Source organism: Tachypleus tridentatus, chromosome 13 (assembly GCF_004210375.1).
Source record: "Tachypleus tridentatus isolate NWPU-2018 chromosome 13, ASM421037v1, whole genome shotgun sequence".
Taxonomy (NCBI): Eukaryota; Metazoa; Arthropoda; class Merostomata; order Xiphosura; family Limulidae; genus Tachypleus; species Tachypleus tridentatus.
This window is the reverse complement of record NC_134837.1, coordinates 220,469,092-220,493,547: the sequence shown is the minus strand read 5'-3', so window position 1 is coordinate 220,493,547 and position 24,456 is coordinate 220,469,092. Positions and strand designations below refer to the sequence as shown.

The 24,456-nt window shown below is 33.8% G+C and overlaps 1 protein-coding gene across 3 annotated transcripts in view; it reads left to right on the top strand.

Annotated features, from left to right (window-relative positions):
• LOC143239423 (putative Na(+)/H(+) antiporter nhx-9) overlaps positions 1-24,456 on the top strand; it is a 67,791-nt gene that overhangs the window by 15,919 nt on the left and 27,416 nt on the right. For all 3 annotated transcript variants that reach the window (XM_076480454.1, XM_076480456.1, XM_076480453.1), the window contains exons 3-4: positions 456-712; positions 7,588-7,805. In XM_076480454.1, coding sequence (XP_076336569.1) covers positions 456-712; positions 7,588-7,805 — 475 coding nt within the window. The remainder of the gene's footprint in view (positions 1-455; positions 713-7,587; positions 7,806-24,456) is intronic.

The following is a 24,456-nucleotide window of genomic DNA, read 5'->3' as shown; positions in this document are numbered from 1 at the left end:
AAGATCATATAATTAACGTAACGTTAAACAATCTTAAACCTAACTCTTATGCGTTGTGACATACACAAAAATGATAGAAAAATACTCTTCGCAAACGTAATATATTTCACACCATAACAACTATTGCCAAGCAACTTTCTCATGTAAAGAGCGTCTAAATTACCGTATCTGTTGCACCCCACCCGTCTTTCACGACCTTGTTATTGGACAAAAGTATGAGTTTGCATTGAATAAGGCAGATATGGTGTGGTTGACATATTGTTATATGCTGTTCCTTACTTTCACCCAGAAGTTCTTAGTAATAATGATCATATATCTTTCACTATGTTTCTGAAACTATTTTTCTTCATCCTGCATACTGTTGTGTTTGTTATAACAATTTTTAAAATGGCTGAACAAATAAGTTTGGTACTGAATCATTATAATTAACAGAAATAATTTTTCCACTTTTTCAGGTTTTATATCACACATTTGATGCATACACAGAAATTGGCCAAGAATATATTATAACAATTGACTACGTGTTTGGTGTGCTGTCTTTCTTCGTCTCGTCACTAGGGGGTGCATTTTTTGGCATTCTTTGGGGATTACTGGCCTCTTTCCTGTCTCGATTTACTTATCGCGTGTTGATCATAGAGCCGCTGTTTGTTTTTGTGTTTGGCTACCTGTCTTACCTCACTTCTGAGATTTTTCACTTGTCAGGAATTGTAGCGTAAGTATTCTTTTTTTTTCATAGATTTACAAAGAATGATTATTTACCATTAAGAACAATATTTTACTTACAATTGCACGTCATATTCCCCCCCCCTCCCTGAAATGTTGAGTACTTTTTCGTCTGCAAACGTTTATGCGTCGATTTAATGTGTGGCTTAGGACTGATCGAAAAGTTCTAAGTTGGGCAAAACTCGTGAAATATTAGTAAGATTAACTTTATTAATAACAAATGTTCTTAGCAGGTGAATCAACGCATTCTTATTATTGCAGGCTTAAGTGTTTGAGTCTATTGATTTATGTTATTCTGTGCGTCTTTATTAATGAATGCTATCTCACGAACGTGACGAGCAACAATATCGACAGATATAGCAACCACCGTCTTGTATCATGGATGTAACTTCCCCTATAGCATCCACCCTCTTGTATCACGGATGTAACTTCCCTTGCTGAGGTGTCTGAATAATCGTACCATTGATTTAGAAAGAATTCCTCATTCTACTAAGGATACTTTAAACCAATTAGATCCCATTCGAAACAACCTACTGTGATTGGTTAGCGAAATATCCAAATATTTACTACTCATGATTCCTTGATAGTTTGGAAAACTTTAAACTCGGCAATTTTCTTCAAAGTGGCTGTATCGTACAGACTGAATGATTAATCACTTTGATGTAGATCATCCCACGGATGATCAGGTGCCTGCTTTTCAATAGAATGAACTGAGAGGAAATATTGTATCATTATTTTAAATACTGTAGCTAACTTACTATTATCCAGCAGTTTGTTTGTTTGTTTTGAATTTCGCGCAAAGCTACTTGAGGGCTATCTGCGCTAGCCGTCCTTAATTTAGCAGTGTAAGGCTAGAGGGAAGGCAGCTAGTCATCACCACCCACCGCTAACTCTTAGGCTACTCTTTTACCAACGAATAGTGGGATTGACCGTTACATTATAACGTCCCCACGGCTAAAAAGGCGAGCATGTTTGGTGCGACGGGGATGCACCCTCAGATTACGAGTCGCACGCCTTAACCCACCTGGCCAGTTATCCAGCAGTTTTTGATACTTAAACACCGTTAACTGTCGATAAGAAGGGTGACTTGAAATGGTGTAGTCTCCCCAAATAAAATATTTATCATGGGGTATTATTCTCTCCTACTTACTTATCCAGGAAATATATGAAGTGAGAGACAGAAAAAGCGAAAGAGGGTATGTGTGAGTTATTGAGAATAATTTATTCTTTTAGTAGCACGCGCTGATTCTTCTCAATTGTACTACCGCGCGCACATGACAGAACAACCTATTCAAAAAAGAAATTTATCTGCCGCCTATGTTCGGCTAAATATATCTTAATTTAAAAATGATCTATTATGTGAGTGTGCTTGCATACATCACCCAGAGTTGGCTGTTTTTGTATGATAGCTGGAAACTGTCAACTGGTGTGCAAATACTACTTTGTTTCATAATTTTTATCCTCGAAAGGAGATAAAATCACCCTGAAATATGACGTATTCGCGCTTTTTAAAATATATTTTTGGCTTTGAATTTCCAAGAACAAATACTTTATCAGTTGAACAAGTTAATCGGTACTTTTCACACGCCCCTAGTGGCACAGCTGTATGTCAATGGATTTGGAACGCTAAAAATCGTGTTTCGATACCCATGGTGGGCAGAGCACAGATAACCCATTGGGTAGCTTTGTGCTTATCTTCCTTCTAAAACAAACATCAGACAAACCTTACACATAGTAGAGAATGTATTAACATCTAATAATAAGATCATTATGAAGTTAACAACAAAAGAAAGAAGAAATGTTATTGAAAGATGTTCTTTATACAATTTTCGCTTCCTTGACGAATACTCCCAGTTTTCTTAAGAATAAAAGTGGTAATATTACTTCAGGTTATACATTGCCTTACAACATGCTTATTCCATATTAGTTACCTAAGAATAGCCTACAAGATATAAAATCCAGAATTTACATTTTTCAGCTTTTATTTAAAAAAAACTCTGTAAGATAATACGTGGCCTGGCATGGCCAGGTGGTTGAGGCACTCGACTCGTAGTCTGAGAGTTACGGGTTCGGATCCTCGTCGCACCAAACATGCTCTCCCTTTCAGCCGTGGGGGCGTTATAATGTGACGTCATTCCCATTATTCGTTGGTAAAATAGTAGCCCAAGAGTTGGCGGTGGGTGGTGATGACTAGCTGCCTTCCCTCTGGTCTTACATAGCTGAATTAGGGACGGTTTGCGCAGATAGCCGTCGAGTAGCTTTGCTTGAAATTCAAAACAAAACAAAACCAAAGATAATACGTTATCAGTTTCTACGATTTCTTCAGTTTTGTTTTCTTTACTGTGAATTTGAGCTCTGGTAGAGTAAGCAGTCCAAAAGAACGCAAACTGTTTATACTTTTGACAGTGCGGATTTGTCACTGACATGTGAAGACGGTGAAGTTTTGATTGACCTGCTGTCGTGTTGATGATGCTGTGCTTGAACTGTTATGATGACGGCGTTGTTGGAATTGATTTTCTATGTTGACGGTAATTTTGTAACTTCTTGTGGTATTGTGATGTTGTGAGTGGTTTTTATTTTGTGTGATATTAGTGTATTTATCAAACTAAATAATTTTTCAATCCAAATAATAGTAGTAACATAATAAAAGGTAGGCCTATTTACTGAATTCAGAAATTGTTTCTTAGAAACTATTTGTTTAGAATTTCGTGCAAAGCTATACGAGGACTATCTGCGCTAGCCGTCCCTAATTCAGCAGTGTAAGACTAGAGGATTTGTTTGGAATTAACCACAAAGTACACAAGAAACTATGTGCTCTCTGGCCACTACGGCTATCGAACCCCGGTTTGTAGCGGTGTGAGGCTGCAGACGTATCGCTGTGCCCCTGTGGAACGACTAGAGGAAAGGCAGCTAGCTAGTCATTACCACTGACAGATAATCTTGGGTTACTCTTTTACCAAGGAATAGTGGGATTGACCGTCACTTTGTAACATATCCACGGCTGAAAAGGCATGCATATTTGGTGTGAAGGGGTTCGAGCCTCAGAAAGCGGGTCAAGTGCCCTAACCATCTGGCCATGTCTGGCCTTTTCAGAGATTACGGATCATTTTAATTTTCTACAGATGAAACTTGACACAGCTGTAAAGCTCTTCATAAAATGGCAAAAACAACTAAATGTTTGTTCAGAGTCGTACTATATACATTCTTTAAACAAAAGAAACACATTTTAATTATATTTACAATTGCTTCTTATTTGCATAATGCAAACAAATTTTTACGTGAAAACAAAGCAATTGGCTTCTGTTAGCCAGGGATTTTTAATGAAAATGAAAACGAGTGGATGCATCACTGTGTTGATTTCTGATTTGTTAATTACTACGTATGTTCATGTCATGCCTTTGATATATAATACACACATTTTGCTCGTCGATATTAACTTTGAACAAGGTAGGTGATGTTTCACATGCACTAAACGAAGGGTGATGCTTTTGTGCGTAGTGTGTGAAAATTCCACACTTTGTATGTTTTGTAAGAAATAATGTATGATTGAAGTGTAATAGGGTCGCTTCAAAAATAATGATTGGTATTGACGAAACCTTGTAGAATGGACGGCAATTGCCTGTTATGGAAACACAAATGTAGAGGACGACGTTTCGAAAGTCTTCCACCTTTAGTCTTCAAGTCCGAAGGCGTCCATTCTACAAAGTTACATCATGAATACTCTGCCTGAACAATCTATCAAAGAATGATTGGTATTATGAATAATACCAATGACACAATAATACCGTGAATAATGAATGGTGCGTCGTTTTAAGTACCTTTTTTCACTCAATAATTTTTCCAATACACATTTACGATTCATCTGCATAAAGAAAGTTTGTTATCTTAGCTATGTGTAAACTGTGATGTTTCTTGTACAGCACCTCATTCTATTCTTTTATCTCACATTTCGTCATCAATGAAATCGACAAATTGTTCCTTGCAAAAATTGTGGAAAAAATCGGAGTGAACAGTGAAAGAAATAGACATGAATTATTTATTATTAACTACGGTGAATCGTTCTTAATGTCTATATGTCTTCAAGAAGGAAAAAGCACTTAAAATCCTTTTCAGTGGTGATGTAACACAGAAAAACTTCTGTTTTAATCAAAAGACTATAGAGAACTAGCGTGACAAAAGTGTTCAGAAGTAAACTAATGGGATATAAGCTGAAAAACTCCCATGAGAGTTAGTCTAGAAGAAAGTCTCTGTAATTTTAACTTGAAATTTGGATTGGATAAGGTAACCTTTCTGTTTACTCATAATATTTCCACGGTCAGTTGAGGGTACCAAAAGGCGGTTGAACTTAAGTATTAACGTTTAAAGTTAATAATTAAGGTCAAAAGCTTATTTTAGTCACTATTTCGCAGTTTTTACTAACTTAAATTGGACATTTGAATTTTTATCAATATTTTGTAAATACGCTTAGTACTTTGCGGTTCTAGCACGAACATTCAACGAGATCGAGGGATGTTTGGATTAAGTTAATATTTGGTAATTCTTGTAAGATCATCCTGCGAGATAAAGAGGTGTTTGCTTTGAGTTAATATTTGGTAATTCTTATAAGATCAACCAGCAAGATCAAGGGATGCTTGTTTTAGTTAGTATTTTGTAATTCTTTTAAGATCATCCAAAGCGATCAAGGAATGTTCAGTTTCCACTTCAAATTTGTTATTATCCCAGTTCTTTCTAGTAACCAAATATATTTATAAACCTGTAACGTGATTCATGTACAACATGACGAGTAAACACTGATTGTTAAGAATAAACGTTATAATTATAAAGTGCTAGCTCCAAAGAAAACTTTTTAAAAATAGTGAGAACTCAGCATAATGGTTAGGGTCTTTATGTATTAAGATTGTAAGTATACAATATTTGATACTACAGTGACTAGTTTTTACAAAAAATGACTCTGTGAAAATTAAAAATATCTAAAAAATAAATAACTTAATGATTTGAAATAAGCTTTGTAACACACATAACTTCATGATGATTATACTATTTTCGAGAGTTGTTTTATCTGTTTTAAAGTACAGATTTTGCTCTGGTAACGTTTTTTTGCGTGCATGAAGCTTATGTGGTTTATTGGATCTGTTTATTAGGCTAAAAACATCGATAATTTTTGTTGAAAGCATTCGTCACATATCGACCTCAAATCGAATGGTAATTAAGGAGGGAATTAACCCTTAAGATAATTTAAGTCAAATAAGGTAAAGTCTAAGTAATATTGAAATAATTATTTATAAGTCAAAGCTTCTTGACAAAAAGAATAAAATAATAATTGAGTCGTTAAAAATATAGTGTTAAAGAGTAATTAAATATGTAATTAGGTGAACAGATGACCTAATTAACCCTTTGTTGGACATTTTAATGTACAGCTAACAAATTTATTATTGTTACTTGATATGAATGTTACATTTGCTTGATTATAGTATGGATAAGACTCGATAGTATGGATCCAAAAGTTGTAAGCACTAAAATTAGAACTCATCTACTGTGAAAATGGATGTTGTTATATTTCTGAATTAATCAAACCATACAATTACTTGTATTCGTTCCTCAATTGAACAATTTTAAATATATAATTTCTTTACAAAAAGTTGTAATTACAATTAATAGCCTAACTTCATTTGTTAATTAAATAATATTAGTTTAATAACGAACATGAAAGTTATATGTATGCACCAGCTTTTTTAACTGATCATTACTATGACAGATAAAATTCTCTATAATACATACAGAGATTTTTTATTCAAATAATTAAAAAATGTATTCAGTATAACTGTTCATATGCAGTAAAGTTTAAAAATAGTCAAACTAACGTGAAGCTATCCACACTATTGGTCACCTTGGGATGTATGGCTCAAACTAACCTGAAGCCAACCAAAGCACTTGTTATTTTAGTATGTACGATCAAACTAAACTGAAGCTAACAGTACGTCTTGCTACTTGAAGGCATACCTTCGAATTGAAGTAAAATTGACAACATTTCTTGTTAACCTAAAATGTGTGGCCAAAGTATTATGAAATTAGCAACACTCCTAGTCACTTTAGGATGTATGGTTAAATTAACATGAAATTAGCAATACTCCTTGGTTACTTCTGGACGTATGGTTAAACTAACATGAAACTAACAACACTCCTTGTTGGTTCTTGTTTTAACAAGCGTTTTGGAAATTTAGTCTTCCATTTTTGAATGTAATAAATGATTTATAAATAAATATATTTCACTGTTGAACAAAAATCATTTAATGAAATCCAGCATATTTAATTACTGTAAAACATATTATTTCATTTATTTGAAAAATGATATTCGGTGCTTTATTTATTAATTACAGTTTATTACCGACTTTTGTTGCATGTAAGTAGATGTGTTTATACCATGTTACCAGTTGTTTGAAAATAAAAAAAATAGCCGTATGCATTGCGGAGCAACTTATCTATAAAACTGATGGTCGGTTAATAAAATATTGGTACATATCCGTTGTAAGATGTGTCATATTGACTTACTTATTTCATTGCCCTTGTAATGGTTAACTATTATTTTTCATATTTTTTGCTAAGAATCTTTGATTTATACAGAACCATTTTAATGATACCCAAAATTTACCTCATTTTCCCTGAATAACTTTGAAAATGACCATAAAGGTCAGTTCTCAGAGTAGCATTCACTATCACTCAATCCTCATCTGATGTAGAGCCGCTCTATGATGGATGTTTGCTTTAAACAAAATAATTATTCGACACCATTTTAACGTATTTTTTTCCTGATTAGATGATCAAATAATTATGGTTTCGTAATATATGATATATTTTTCTGTGTAGATTAACATTTTGTGGAATGACAATGAAAACCTATGTGGAAGAAAATATATCCTACAAATCTCACATTACTCTCAAGTACGCCATGAAGATGCTGGCGAATACGTCTGAAACAATAATTTTTATGTTCCTTGGAGTTTCAACTGTAACCGACCAGCACGAGTGGAACACGTGGTTTGTCGTCATGACCATTTTGTTTTGTTCAATTTACCGTTCGATAGGTGAGTGAGTGTTTTAAAGAGTTTGTTAAGAGTATGGGATTTTGTCATGATTATCCTGTTTTGTTCACTTCACTGTCCGATAAGTTTACCGTTCGATAGGTGAGTGAGTGTTTTAATGAGTTTGTTAAGAGTATGGGATTTTGTCATGATTATCCTGTTTTGTTCACTTCACTGTCCGATAAGTTTACCGTTCGATAGGTGAGTGAGTGTTTTAATGAGTTTGTTAAGAGTATGGGATTTTGTCATGATTATCCTGTTTTGTTCACTTCACTGTCCGATAAGTTTACCGTTCGATAGGTGAGTGAGTGTTTTAATGAGTTTGTTAAGAGTATGGGATTTTGTCATGATTATCCTGTTTTGTTCACTTCACTGTCCGATAAGGAGAATAGGCGGCGGAAACTCTTCTAGGGGGCTACTGAAGAAACGTAACTGCCAATTTCGACCCAAATATAAAATGCTTCTTTGAATGAGGAATAGAATTATTTCACTTTTGAATTCAATAGCTATATTTAAGGTCCCATATCGACTCAGATTAAAACCTATTCTGCCACTTATGAGAACAAGAAATGCAAAATGTAACATCAATGTTCCTTTGCTTGTAGGTGAACACTTTATCAAATAGGAAAGAAAAGAAGTTCAGTTTAAATTCGCATTTCAATCATTTCGAAGCGAATTAAGCGTTTTTCCGAACGCGCCAATTCAACTCTACTGTTCATCAAAATTATTTTCGTATCCATCCTAAATCTAAAAAGATTGCTGAATCGCTAAGACTTCCATTAAACTAAATTTTCGTCTGTGTATGTGTCTTCCTTTTACGCCAACAGTTTTTGACCGATCACTAACCAAACTTGACATACCCCCCACCCCGACCGGGAAATAATATAAGGTGGTCAGTGTGTGAACCTTACCGCTCTATATTACTTCCCAAAATCCTTTATCTGTTCTCCATATTATTCTGTTGGGTAATAATCACCAGTCCGACAGCAATGATGTTGTTACTTGTATCGTAATTCTTTGGTGAGATTCACACAGACTACGAGAACTACCATACGTAGGGGAAACGTGTATATTTTCTGCCGCTGAATACGTTGAAAGGAAAATAAGATGTTTAACAAACAATTATTATTATTGGTTCCTTTACTACTAGCTCTTACGAATCCGCAATGATGAAACTCTGGCTGAAATAAAAAGATTTTTATTATTATCCTGAGAGAAAGGTAATTTAATTTAATTTATTGCCAAAATATAATTATCTGTCAGGAACGAGACAGATAGATAAATCTTATAACACATTTCTTGATACTTTGCCATTCTGTGTTTATGTGTGTTTTTAGGACTGAATATAGTGGTTTGCAAGTCGATTCTGCAGGTCGAAGTGTCAGGGTTCGGACAGTGATGCTGTCGACAAGTTTTATACTATCAACTATGGGCGTACCATAAAAGAGACAGTCAGATCCGTAATGTTGTATAAATAAATATACTGATCTGTTAACTGATAGCCTTCCTTCTGTTAGGTCATTCGAGGTCAGAATTGATTATGTACCTGAACCATAACATCTTATGTCCTGAACGTTTAATCCATGTGGTCATAACGAGCTGTTTAGGTTGAAAACACTAAAATACATTTTGTATTGTTGTAAGGAAGTTGAAGAGGTGAACATATGAATAACTTTCCTCACTAACTAGTTTTAGTAACAGTTATATAAATGAGCAGGTGTTTGTTACTGTCTACATGTTTAAATAGTGAAAATGTGTGGTCCTACAAATCTTTTAAGGGTTGACTCATGCAGAAAGGAAAATAGTTCACTCAACAACAGCGGTTAATAAATCTAAACAGAAACAAAAACCAGCAATTTGCTGGAGTTCAGTCATTCCTCTTCTCCCAACATTGTAACACTGGTGGCTACAGAACTAAGTTTATCTCCCCAACATTGTAACACTGGTGGCTGCAGAACTAAGTTTATCTCCCCAACATTGTAACACTGGTGGCTGCAGAACTAAGTTTATCTCCCCAACATTGTAACACTGGTGGGTACAGAACTAAGCTTATCTCCCCAACAATGTAACACTGGTGGCTACAGAACTAAGTTTATCTCCCCAACATTGTAACACTGGTGGCTACAGAACTAAGTTTATCTCCCCAACATTGTAACACTGGTGGCTGCAGAACTAAGTTTATCTCCCCAACATTGTAACACTGGTGGCTGCAGAACTAAGTTTATCTCCCCAACATTGTAACACTGGTGGGTACAGAACTAAGCTTATCTCCCCAACAATGTAACACTGGTGGCTACAGAACTAAGTTTATCTCCCCAACATTGTAACACTGGTGGCTACAGAACTAAGTTTATCTCCCCAACATTGTAACATCATTGTATTGATGTTTGAAACTATCAGTTTCTTTTAAAATTTATAACAGAGTAAGTAGGAATTAAATATAACATTTAAGAATGCTATAACGCCTAAACCCTAAACTGTAACCTAGTGTCGTGACACAGATATAAACAAAGTGCAGCCCAGCCCCCCCCCCCTTCAGTGGCACAGCGGCATGTCAACGGACTCACGCAGCTAGAAACCGTGTTTTGATACCCGTGATGGGTAAAGCACAGATAGCCCATTGTGTAGCTTTGTGCTTAACTTAAAACAAAGAAACAGAATGTATTGTGTATCTTTATATTTACATTTGTCCAGATTGTTAAATGTTAGTCAGAAAAGTAATTAAAGGCCTCCACAGAATAGCAGCATGTTTAGTGTACCGGCAACATATAGGAGCAAATACATCTGCACAAGGGTATGTAAAATAGGGGTATACAGATACACGCAGCTATATGATGTATGCGTTGATATGGTTTTTATATCTATTATACATGTGTGTTTAACGTTAAATTTAAATTTCTGCGCACGGCCCAACTTCTGCATCAGCCTTGGCCACGAGACCATCGAAGGGCAGAATTTAACATAGTTCACAGTTAGATAAGTCCTCTTACGAAGGGCGTATGAGCACAGATAACAGTACTACAGTTTTGAAAACATATATCTGATTTTGAGAAGCTTCCAGGGATAATGTTTGAATATCAAAGTTTGAATTTAGAAAATCGTTTCTCCCAGGTCACTGATGTAAAGGAGAGGAAGCAGATAGAACATGATCGTCAGGGATAATCCAGTCTTCATTACTAGTATGTTCAACTTAATGATGGCTCCCGAAAATTGTAAATAACATTTGCAGCCTAATTAATACTTTTAGACTATATCTTGTCTGTGAAGTATTTAATTGAGTTTATATAGGTAATTCTGTGTCACGTTTACAATATAACTTAATCCAAAGCTATATCGATGTTTGCAAAGTGACCTAGCAAGATATAGCGATTATATTATAACAAAGGAATTGTGATAATTAAAAAACGTTACTGCTGACACTCTGCGTTATAAGAATTATTTTTAATTATTCTAATTCCATATGTTACTAATCATCCTGTTTCGATTTTTAAAAAAAATGTTAATTGTTTATTAGTTAATTAAGGTAATTTCACAATTCTTATCAAATATTTCGAATTTCTTCTTTTGTTTAAAAAATTAAATATCTGGTTTTTGAAATACTTCCAGAACCGGCATAGCCCTAATTTTGTTAAATCCATAGTAGTAATGACACAAGCCTGGTTCTTCAAATAATTCCGTAACGAAGTACTCTTAGCTTTCTTAAACCCTTAGTCGAGATAACTGAAAGCTGGTTCTTGAAATATTACCAGAACTGAGATAGTCTTAGTTTTTTTAAACTTTAAGCATTGGTGGTACAAACCCAGTTGTTTAACTAGTTTTTTTTAAACTTTTAACATTGGTGATACAAACCCAGTTGTTTAACTACTTCTAAAAGTGAAGTAGTTTTAGCTGTATTAAATTCATAGTCTTTAAATAAAACCTTGAGATAATGTTTTGCCCATATTTGTAAAGCTGTGTGATAATGATGCATTGTACAGAGTTATTAGAGTCTGGGTTTTTACAACTGTGGCTTAAACTGTAAACAGATTTTTACACAATTAAGCAAAGTTATTTTAAACTGCTTAGAAGTAGTGTTTTAATTTTGATACCTTCGAGTTTGACCCAATAAAAGTAAGAATGAAGATTAACCCTACTTGCTCAACTCTCACCTTACTTTTTTGCTCATTTCTAAACTGATCACTTTTTCAACACGTAATTTATCTCTATTGAACACTTTTCCCGTATTGAAGACTACCACAGCACTTAATTTTGACACGTTAATGCACGTGTTATCAATTATATAACCACAAGTTTTATGCTTTATCAGACAGAACACGTAACTGTAGTTAGTGAGTTCGATGAAAACAAGTTCACACAGATTTAGACACTAAAACAAGTAACCTTTTATAAGAAATACTAACTCTACTTGATCTTTATTGTAACCTTTTATAAGAAATACTAACTCTACTTGATCTTTATTGTAAGCTTTTATAAGAAATACTAACCCTACTTGATCTTTATTGTAACCTTTTATAAGAAATACTGACTCTACTTGATCTTTATTGTAAGCTTTTATAAGAAATACTAACTCTACTTGATCTTTATTGTAAGATTTTATAAGAAATACTAACTCTACTTGATCTTTATTGTAACCTTTTATAAGAAATACTAACTCTACTTGATCTTTATTGTAACCTTTTATAAGAAATACTAACTCTACTTGATCTTTATTGTAAGATTTTATAAGAAATACTAACTCTACTTGATCTTTATTGTAACCTTTTATAAGAAATACTAACTCTACTTGATCTTTATTGTAACCTTTTATAAGAAATACTAACTCTACTTGATCTTTATTGTAAGATTTTATAAGAAATACTAACTCTACTTGACCTTTATTGTAAGCTTTTGTAAGAATACTAAGCAACTATAACTGTACCACTGGTGTCAAGTTCAATCATGGTAGATATAACTAGCGAATGTAGAGCAAATAAAGTAGTTATAACTGTAATACTAGTGTCAAGTTTAACTTCAGTGGATATATGTAATGACATTAAAATATATAAATTAGATGTAACAGGAATACTAGTACCAAGTTTAACTTCAATGGATGTAAGTAATAACATTAAAATAAATAAATTAGATGTAACTGAAATACTACAGGTGTTTGCAAAGTCACTGTGCAGTTTTGTAATCATATTTTATCCAGTTTATTTCAAACCAGCAAGTGATAGCGGTGTTTAGAAACAAAATAAGAAGGATCCAAGCCTGTATTGATGCCAACGGGGGTCACTTTCAACATTGTTTATAATTATCATTCATATTTACCTCCTGTATTCTATATTGAAACATGTCTGTTAATAAATATATGTGCACAGTGATTTTCCAAACACCCTGTAGTGCTAATTTTAACTTCAATGGATGTAGGTAATGACGTTAAAATTATAAATTAGATGTAACTGGAATACTAGTGCCAAGTTTAACTTCAATGGATGTAAGTAATGACATTAAAATAAAGTAATTAGATGTAAGTGAAATATTAATGTCAAATTTATTCACAGTAGATAAAAGTTGTGACAGTAAAATAAGTAAAAGAGCTGTAACTACGACACTGGTATCAAGAATAGTCATAGTGGATATAAACAGTAACATAAAAATGTGTTGGTATGACTGCGACACTGGTATCAAATATAGTCATAGTAGATATAAACAGTGACATAAAAATGTGTTGGTATGACTGCGACACTGGTATCAAGTATAGTCATAGTAGATATAAACAGTGACATAAAAATGTGTTGGTATGACTGCGACACTGGTATCAAGTATAGTCATAGTAGATATAAACAGTGACATAAAAATGTGTTGGTATGACTGCGACACTGGTATCAAGTATAGTCATAGTAGATATAAACAGTAACATAAAAATGTGTTGGTATGACTGCGACACTGGTATCAAGTATAGTCATAGTAGATATAAACAGTGACATAAAAATGTGTTGGTATGACTGCGACACTGGTATCAAGTATAGTCATAGTAGATATAAACAGTGACATAAAAATGTGTTGGTATGACTGCGACACTGGTATCAAGTATAGTCATAGTAGATATAAACAGTAACATAAAAATGTGTTGGTATGACTGCGACACTGGTATCAAGTATAGTCATAGTAGATATAAACAGTGACATAAAAATGTGTTGGTATGACTGCGACACTGGTATCAAGTATAGTCATAGTAGATATAAACAGTGACATAAAAATGTGTTGGTATGACTGCGACACTGGTATCAAGTATAGTCATAGTAGATATAAACAGTGACATAAAAAATGTGTTGGTATGACTGCGACACTGGTATCAAGTATAGTCATAGTAGATATAAACAGTAACATAAAAATGTGTTGGTATGACTGCGACACTGGTATCAAGTATAGTCATAGTAGATATAAACAGTGACATAAAAATGTGTTGGTATGACTGCGACACTGGTATCAAGTATAGTCATAGTGGATATAAACAGTAACATAAAAATGTGTTGGTATGACTGCGACACTGGTATCAAGCATATAGTCATAGTAGATATAAACAGTGACATAAAAAATGTGTTGGTATGACTGCGACACTGGTATCAAGCATAGTCATAGTAGATATAAACAGTGACATAAAAATGTGTTGGTATGACTGCGACACTGGTATCAAGTATAGTCATAGTAGATATAAACAGTGACATAAAAATGTGTTGGTATGACTGCGACACTGGTATCAAGTATAGTCATAGTAGATATAAACAGTGACATAAAAATGTGTTGGTATGACTGCGACACTGGTATCAAGTATAGTCATAGTAGATATAAACAGTAACATAAAAATGTGTTGGTATGACTGCGACACTGGTATCAAGTATAGTCATAGTAGATATAAACAGTGACATAAAAATGTGTTGGTATGACTGCGACACTGGTATCAAGTATAGTCATAGTAGATATAAACAGTGACATAAAAATGTGTTGGTATGACTGCGACACTGGTATCAAGTATAGTCATAGTAGATATAAACAGTGACATAAAAATGTGTTGGTATGACTGCGACACTGGTATCAAGTATAGTCATAGTAGATATAAACAGTGACATAGAAATGTGTTGGTATGACTGCGACACTGGTATCAAGTATAGTCATAGTAGATATAAACAGTAACATAAAAAATGTGTTGGTATGACTGCGACACTGGTATCAAGCATATAGTCATAGTAGATATAAACAGTGACATAAAAAATGTGTTGGTATGACTGCGACACTGGTATCAAGCATAGTCATAGTAGATATAAACAGTGACATAAAAATGTGTTGGTATGACTGCGACACTGGTATCAAGTATAGTCATAGTAGATATAAACAGTAACATAAAAATGTGTTGGTATGACTGCGACACTGGTATCAAGTATAGTCATAGTAGATATAAACAGTGACATAAAAATGTGTTGGTATGACTGCGACACTGGTATCAAGCATAGTCATAGTAGATATAAACAGTGACATAAAAATGTGTTGGTATGACTGCGACACTGGTATCAAGTATAGTCATAGTAGATATAAACAGTAACATAAAAAATGTGTTGGTATGACTGCGACACTGGTATCAAGCATAGTCATAGTAGATATAAACAGTGACATAAAAATGTGTTGGTATGACTGCGACACTGGTATCAAGCATATAGTCATAGTAGATATAAACAGTGACATAAAAATGTGTTGGTATGACTGCGACACTGGTATCAAGTATAGTCATAGTAGATATAAACAGTGACATAAAAATGTGTTGGTATGACTGCGACACTGGTATCAAGTATAGTCATAGTAGATATAAACAGTAACATAAAAATGTGTTGGTATGACTGCGACACTGGTATCAAGTATAGTCATAGTAGATATAAACAGTAACATAAAAATGTGTTGGTATGACTACGACACTGGTATCAAGAATAGTCATAGTGGATATAAACAGTAACAGTGGCATAAAAAATGTGTTAGTATGACTGCGACACTGGTATCATGTTTAGTCATAGTAGATATAAACAGTAACAGTGACATAAAAATGTGTTGGTATGACTGCGACACTGGTATCAAATATAGTCATAGTAGATATAAACAGTGACATAAAAATGTGTTGGTATGACTGCGACACTGGTATCAAGTATAGTCATAGTAGATATAAACAGTGACATAAAAATGTGTTGGTATGACTGCGACACTGGTATCAAGTATAGTCATAGTAGATATAAACAGTGACATAAAAATGTGTTGGTATGACTGCGACACTGGTATCAAGCATAGTCATAGTAGATATAAACAGTAACATAAAAATGTGTTGGTATGACTGCGACACTGGTATCAAGTATAGTCATAGTAGATATAAACAGTGACATAAAAATGTGTTGGTATGACTGCGACACTGGTATCAAGTATAGTCATAGTAGATATAAACAGTGACATAAAAATGTGTTGGTATGACTGCGACACTGGTATCAAGTATAGTCATAGTAGATATAAACAGTAACATAAAAAAATGTGTTGGTATGACCGCGACACTGGTATCAAGCTATAGTCATAGTAGATATAAACAGTGATTACAAAAAAATGTGTTGGTATGACCGCGACACTGGTATCAAGCATAGTCATAGTAGATATAAACAGTGACATAAAAAATGTGTTGGTATGACTGCGACACTGGTATCAAGTATAGTCATAGTAGATATAAACAGTGACATAAAAATGTGTTGGTATGACTGCGACACTGGTATCAAGTATAGTCATAGTAGATATAAACAGTAACATAAAAATGTGTTGGTATGACTGCGACACTGGTATCAAGTATAGTCATAGTAGATATAAACAGTGACATAAAAATGTGTTGGTATGACTGCGACACTGGTATCAAGTATAGTCATAGTGGATATAAACAGTAACATAAAAAATGTGTTGGTATGACTGCGACACTGGTATCAAGCATAGTCATAGTAGATATAAACAGTGACATAAAAATGTGTTGGTATGACTGCGACACTGGTATCAAGTATAGTCATAGTAGATATAAACAGTGACATAAAAAATGTGTTGGTATGACCGCGACACTGGTATCAAGTATAGTCATAGTAGATATAAACAGTGACATAAAAATGTGTTGGTATGACTGCGACACTGGTATCAAGCATAGTCATAGTAGATATAAACAGTGACATAAAAAATGTGTTGGTATGACTGCGACACTGGTATCAAGTATAGTCATAGTAGATATAAACAGTAACATAAAAAATGTGTTGGTATGACTGCGACACTGGTATCAAGTATAGTCATAGTAGATATAAACAGTGACATAAAAATGTGTTGGTATGACTGCGACACTGGTATCAAGTATAGTCATAGTAGATATAAACAGTGACATAAAAATGTGTTGGTATGACTGCGACACTGGTATCAAGTATAGTCATAGTAGATATAAACAGTGACATAAAAATGTGTTGGTATGACTGCGACACTGGTATCAAGTATAGTCATAGTAGATATAAACAGTGACATAAAAATGTGTTGGTATGACTGCGACACTGGTATCAAGTATAGTCATAGTAGATATAAACAGTAACATAAAAAATGTGTTGGTATGACTGCGACACTGGTATCAAATATAGTCATAGTAGATATAAACAGTGACATAAAAATGTGTTGGTATGACTGCGACACTGGTATCAAGTATAGTCATAGTAGATATAAACAGTGACATAAAAATGTGTTGGTATGACTGCGACACTGGTATCAAGCATAGTCATAGTAGATATAAACAGTAACATAAAAAATGTGTTGGTATGACTGCGACACTGGTATCAAGTATAGTCATAGTAGATATAAACAGTGACATAAAAATGTGTTGGTATGACTGCGACACTGGTATCAAGTATAGTCATAGTAGATATAAACAGTGACATAAAAATGTGTTGGTATGACTGCGACACTGGTATCAAGTATAGTCATAGTAGATATAAACAGTAACATAAAAATGTGTTGGTATGACTGCGACACTGGTATCAAGTATAGTCATAGTAGATATAAACAGTGACATAAAAATGTGTTGGTATGACTGCGACACTGGTATCAAGTATAGTCATAGTAGATATAAACAGTGACATAAAAATGTGTTGGTATGACTGCGACACTGGTATCAAGTATAGTCATAGTAGATATAAACAGTGACATAAAAATGTGTTGGTATGACTGCGACACTGGTATCAAGTATAGTCATAGTAGATATAAACAGTGACATAAAAATGTGTTGGTATGACTGCGACACTGGTATCAAGTATAGTCATAGTAGATATAAACAGTAACATAAAAATGTGTTGGTATGACTACGACACTGGTATCAAGAATAGTCATAGTGGATATAAACAGTAACAGTGGCATAAAAATGTGTTAGTATGACTGCGACACTGGTATCATGTTTAGTCATAGTAGATATAAACAGTAACAGTGACATAAAAATGTGTTGGTATGACTGCGACACTGGTATCAAGTATAGTCATAGTAGATATAAACAGTAACAGTGACATAAAAATGTGTTGGTATGACTGCGACACTGGTATCAAGTATAGTCATAGAAAATATAAGTAGTGACTGTTTTAAAACGACTTTCTATATCACTGTGAATACGCTTCTGTCTGTATTATCATAAAAGATAACTTGTATATCTGTTATATATCTAGTTAGAATATTTGTGTTCACAGTTTACTAGTAATAATCTGAGATGCTTACCACAATATGGTTAGAATGTTGATACTCAGACGTGTAGCATATAATATTGATATACCTAAAGTTAATATGTATTCAAATTATAGTGCATGTAAGTTTATGCATAATATATTGGTATTTTTTAAATATGTAAGGTTGCAATGCATTAGACAAGACAATTTTCTGACTCCTTGGTGTAGACCTTTATCACAGTTTGTTGTAACTGATATTAGTTATAGAGGGTGTTAATTGACATATTTAATTTTACTAAAATACTAGAAGTTGGTCATTAAAACCTTGTTCATAAGAATAGCTGGCAAGATAATATGATATTTTATATTACAAAAAGACTGGACTCATGCACTATTAAAAGACCGCACCCAGATACTCTTACAAGACTAGAATATATATACTATTACAAAACTGGACTCGAAAACTTACAAAACTAGAAAATATACTGTTAAAAGACTGGACCCGGAAACTCCTACAAGAGTAGAACATGTACTATTACAAAACTGTACCCACATACTAGACCAAGATTGGACCATTTACTCTTATGAGATTGAACAATCTATTACTACAAGACTGGACCCATGTATTGTTACAGCACTGGAACATGTACTATTACAAAACTAGACATACAGTTCCTTGCAAAAGTATTCAGCTTCATGCAAAGTTTTCAGATTTGTCATCTTTTGAGCATGAAATCACGAATCTTTCAAATTATATTTAGAATCTACACCATTTACTCCAAACTAAGAAAGCTAAAGACGCTGATATTATATAAATAATTTAGATTTTCGAAGAAAATTAGAACATTCTTATTCGCATACGTATTCATCCCCTTTGCTACGATAATTCTAAATCAGTTCAGGTACAAAATATTAGTTTTAAATGTTACAAAATTAGTGTAATTATCTCTCATTGTTTAAGGTGGTTTAAACTTGATTTCAGACTAAATGCATTTATTTGAGCCACAACTTATATAGTGATACGAAAAATCAATCACGAAAACCAAGGAGCTTTCCAGACAAGTCAGGAATAAAGTGGTAGAAAAACATGACCAATGGAACGTTACAGAAAAGCTCCAAAGTCGCTGATAGTGACCATTAAGAAGTGAGATGTGCTTCATCCCACCCAGTCACTACCCAGATCAGGCCAGTCTTCCAAACTAAGTAGCTGGGTAAGAAGGAAATTGGTTATGGATGTCACTGTGAAGCCAACAGTAAGTTGACGGATTTGAAAAGTTCCATGCTTGAAATAAGAGTCGGTAATCATACGTTGACAATATCCCGATCCTTGCAAGTGGCAAGAAAGAAGCCATTATTGAAAACGTATCATATTAAATCTCGTATACAGTTTGTAACAAAACATGTAAATGATGCTGCAGACATGTGGCAGAAGGTTCTGTAGTCAGACGACGACAAAATTTGAGTTTTTTGATCTAACTTGAAAGCATTGTGTCTGACTCGAGCCAAATACAATACATCACTCAGTCAACATCATCCCAACTGTCATCTCATGGGAATGTTTCTAATTCTAATCAGCATTAACGTGGAAGCTTGTCAGGCTTGAGGGAAAGATAAATAGAATAAAGTATAGGAGAATCCTAGCGGAAAATTTGTTTAAATCAGCCATGGTATCATAAGGTAAAATAATTTAGATATCAGTTTAGCCATCGCATATCTAACGCAGCTACAGAATGAAATAGGTATTCATGTTATTCACTGCGAAGACATACTAGTCAAGTTATTTAACGCAATGCCTATGGATTTCTTTGCAAACGAGCTGCTTAAATTGGAGTTGGGGAACAATCGTTCTCATGCACTAGATAGAGAATGAAAAGCTAGATGGAGTATAGCAAGCCTTTTGCAACGCAAAGTACACTGTCAAGATGTGCGATTGTTAGATGGAGTATGACTGGATGTGGTGACATAGCCCATAACGATGTAGTTAGGTTCCAAATTGTTTTAATATAATACACTCAACTTCTGTAAGCCATCTAACCCTTTGAAAATAAGTAAAAGTATTTCGAGGCACACTTTTCGCACCTAACGCGATTCTAAAAAGTTCAGACATAGGGTATTAATTAAGTACAGAAGTAATTAATCTTGAGGAGTTAATATTATTTTGAAAAGCTTTCATAAACAAATAATGCATTCGTATTTATTTTATATAATAACTGCATTATGGCCTGTAAGTGTATGGCTAATGTGAAGCTGTTCTATTTTTAGTTTCCAGCATTTTGTTTAGGGTAGAAACCAACTGGTCAGGCGATGGTACATTGGATTATGCGGAAGTTTTTGGTCATTTGGTGTTTTGTTTTACAGGTTTTGATAATACAGGTGAAATATTTTATATCTTCACTTATCACTTGGAATGTTGGTTCCTTCAAGGAATCAATTAAACGATAGATTTTGTTCTAGATTTGTTGCAAAACCTGTTTGGTGATGTTTGTATTCTAAGATGGATTCTACAAAATATAGTACAGCTAGTTTCGATAACAACACTGTAGGTGACGTCAACACAAGAGAAAACAAACAAAATAGGCTAAATGGAAGTCGTCGCGTTAGAGCATGCAAACACAACAGTTCAAAGCGAAGAACAATTTTATCCCGAGACATGTTTATGTAGAATGATAAAAATGATGAATGGAATCAGTTACCACACATTACAAGATGTTAGGTTAAAGTCTTAGATGAAAGAGAATTAATGAACAGCTTAAGGCCAAAGGTCTGCATAGTTTCCAACTATATTCTTCTAAATTAGTTTCAACTGTACCAATATGTGTTGCTTTGAACATCCGAGATACCTGAATCCAATTCAGCTGTTCCAGCATGCTTCTATTTGAACATTCAAAGGACCTAAAGTAATTAAAGAGCTGTAACATGATATGTTGATTTGAACATTCAAGACACTGAGCTAGTTTCAGTCGTATCAATCTATGCTGATTTAAATATTCAAGAACCTGAGTTAGTTTTAGCTATATCAGTCTATGCTGATTTAAGCGTTCAAGACACTAACCCGAGTTAGTTTCAGCTGAACCACTATGTGTTTAATTCAACGTTAAAGAGACATGAGTTAGTTTCAGCTGTACCATCGTGTGTTGTTTTGAATAGGATAAAACTCCTCAGAATGTTCACTGATGAAACTATTTGCCGTATATCATGATAGTAGTGAAAGATAAAGTGAAACAGAAGTGTGCTCGTCTGTCAAAAATAACATTCCTTCGTTTCGACTATCGCAGAATTTCAATACAGTTATGATAGCATCACAGAACATTTACAGAATACAATAACAAGACCAGTGTCTCTGTGTAAGACATCTGATGTTCTAAATACATTTTATTCGTACAATCCCTTTGTTATTCATGAATATATGAATCTACCTTTCATACCTATAAACAAAATGCTTTTTTCATGATAATTACATTGACGACAATGTCTTACTGTGAATCAGAGTCAAATGTTGCTAAAGATGTAGACATTTGAAAATTTCTAAGAAAGTTTGTTCCATTAAAAAAGGTCTACGTGTTGTATAGTTGTCACATACTCCCTACTGGTGACACTCACGTGATCAGTTACCCATAAGTATGCATAGAACAATAAGAAACAGTAGCTAAAAGCAATCATCGCATCTGTTACTCGAACAACTAACTTATTCGAGTTGATTTATCCATTAAAGGTTTCGTCTTCCTTTATTAAAGTCTGATATACCAAGACTTTGATAGCTGATCATAATTCAGATCTCTTATAATGCAGAGAAACTGTCCTCAGAGTTGATGGATGTAAGTTACGTACTGATCTTAATCATAAGTGTGACATACCATTATCATCTGTTATTCGGAACAAAATTTCTTTGAATAGAATTCTTCTGCTGTTATGTAAGAATGATGTTAGACAATATTGTATGAGGGTTATAACTGTCCAACTTGTATTTTAGTGATTCATTTTCCAATATTTTTACTACGATTTAAGGGTAATTAATTGTACTATCATAACTGATATTTTATTAAGACTCAGTAGACTTCAATTTTGCAACGTTAACATTCTAAAGACATTTTTCCTAATTAGCTTTACCGTCATGTGCAGCTGAGCATTATCAATTTTCACAAGCTGGAAAAGGTGATAAGTGGAACTACTACAAAAGTCAACACTTAACTGGGTAATTGTAAGAACAGTAATAAATGCGATTCATCAAGCAAGGGATTAACAGAAATATATAAGATGTTCGCAGTGGGAAACACGTGCATGGTTTAAAATTATTGAACTAGAAATTTTTACCAGTTATCTGATAATTTGATAACTTAGTTTATACCAAGCCAAACAGGATGAATGTGCTACATCATTATCTGTGCTATGTGAAAGGTAAATGTAGAAAACGGAACTGAGGCAGATCTAAACATCGAAATGTTCTTTCTACAGTTGAAGACTAACGTCTTTTTAAAAACTCTGATAAAGAAGCAATTAATATCGTAATTACAAACGAAGGTTCACTTGAAGATGATATAGAACATGATGAGACAAAAGTAGAGTTGTCTTCAGACAGGTGGAAAAACTTCTGCTGTAAACAAAGACCCAAACACTATTCGATACTAACAGCTTCGTAAAAAGTGAAAGTAGAGTGTTTTTATGAATAGCGATAATAACTGCACAGAATCTTTCAGATAAATTACACCACTCAGATTGTTAAAGATGAGGCTTCTGTCTATTGACCTTCGTACTATTAAAGACCAAAATTTCGAATTGAAATCTGGCTGCATCTGTTCAAGTTTTCCAGGGATTAACTTGAATACCTGCGTTCCTGATAAGTAAATGATTAGCTCAAGATTTAGCAGAGAGTGGTGTTGACTAGTTGCCTTCCTCCTTGTCTATCACTGTTAAATTAGGAACGAATATCGCTGCAAATAGACCTCAAGTAGTTTGAGTGAAATTCAAAACAAATCGAATAAGTTTGCATTCCTATTTCGACAAATACCGTTACTGAGCCTATGGTTGTTAGACATAGTTCAATTTGATTTCAATCATGATATTATTTATTACACTTAAGCGGAAGTATTCTGACACTATAACAGAACCACTTTTCATAAACTGTCTATGCTGTTTCTAGTTAACTTTTAACCATGATTTGATGTACTTGCTGAATCAAATGATATTAATTACAGCGTTCACTGTTTAACCTACTATCACACAGACCTTTAAGCAAATACAACTTAATCTCTCCAGGAATTTGAAGTTCGCCAAAACAGTTGTATACAAGTGTTTTTTACCTTCTAGAATGTGATAAACGAAGCACAGACGTAGTAACACATTGTAATGCACATTCTCTTAAAGAAGATACTAAATATAATTTTATCGTGAAGAGCAACTACAAGGACTTTCTGTAGTTTATTATTACCGCTGCCATTAAAATAACATAAGAAATTTCAATATAAATGTTTCGTTGGGATTTTCTACAAAATACAGCAAAGAAACATGCTGGAAGAGATGCTATTTCATTTTACTTTAGTATGCAATCTATAATGAAGGTAAATATAACTTATTCAAGTTGAATGTTTGGACTGCTGCTGTGTGTATCAAGTAACGGTTCAATAAAGTGTATTTTAAATTACATTTCATGTTAAAAATTGTTTTTCATAGTAAAAAAACACGAAGAAGGTATCGCACTTGTTACTACAAATGCTGATGGATCCTATTATCATGCCACTGCCTAATCAGTTTTTTAAAGTGTGTGAACTGTACCGTCCATCAACTCAATTCATTCTTCTCGTTCTTTGTTTATGGATTACAAAAACATCCACCTATCATCCAGTTGACTATTGCAGTTTCCATACATTAAAACTTCTGTCGTACTTTTATTCATGCAACAGTTGGCGAATAACCCAAAACCCACATAAAAA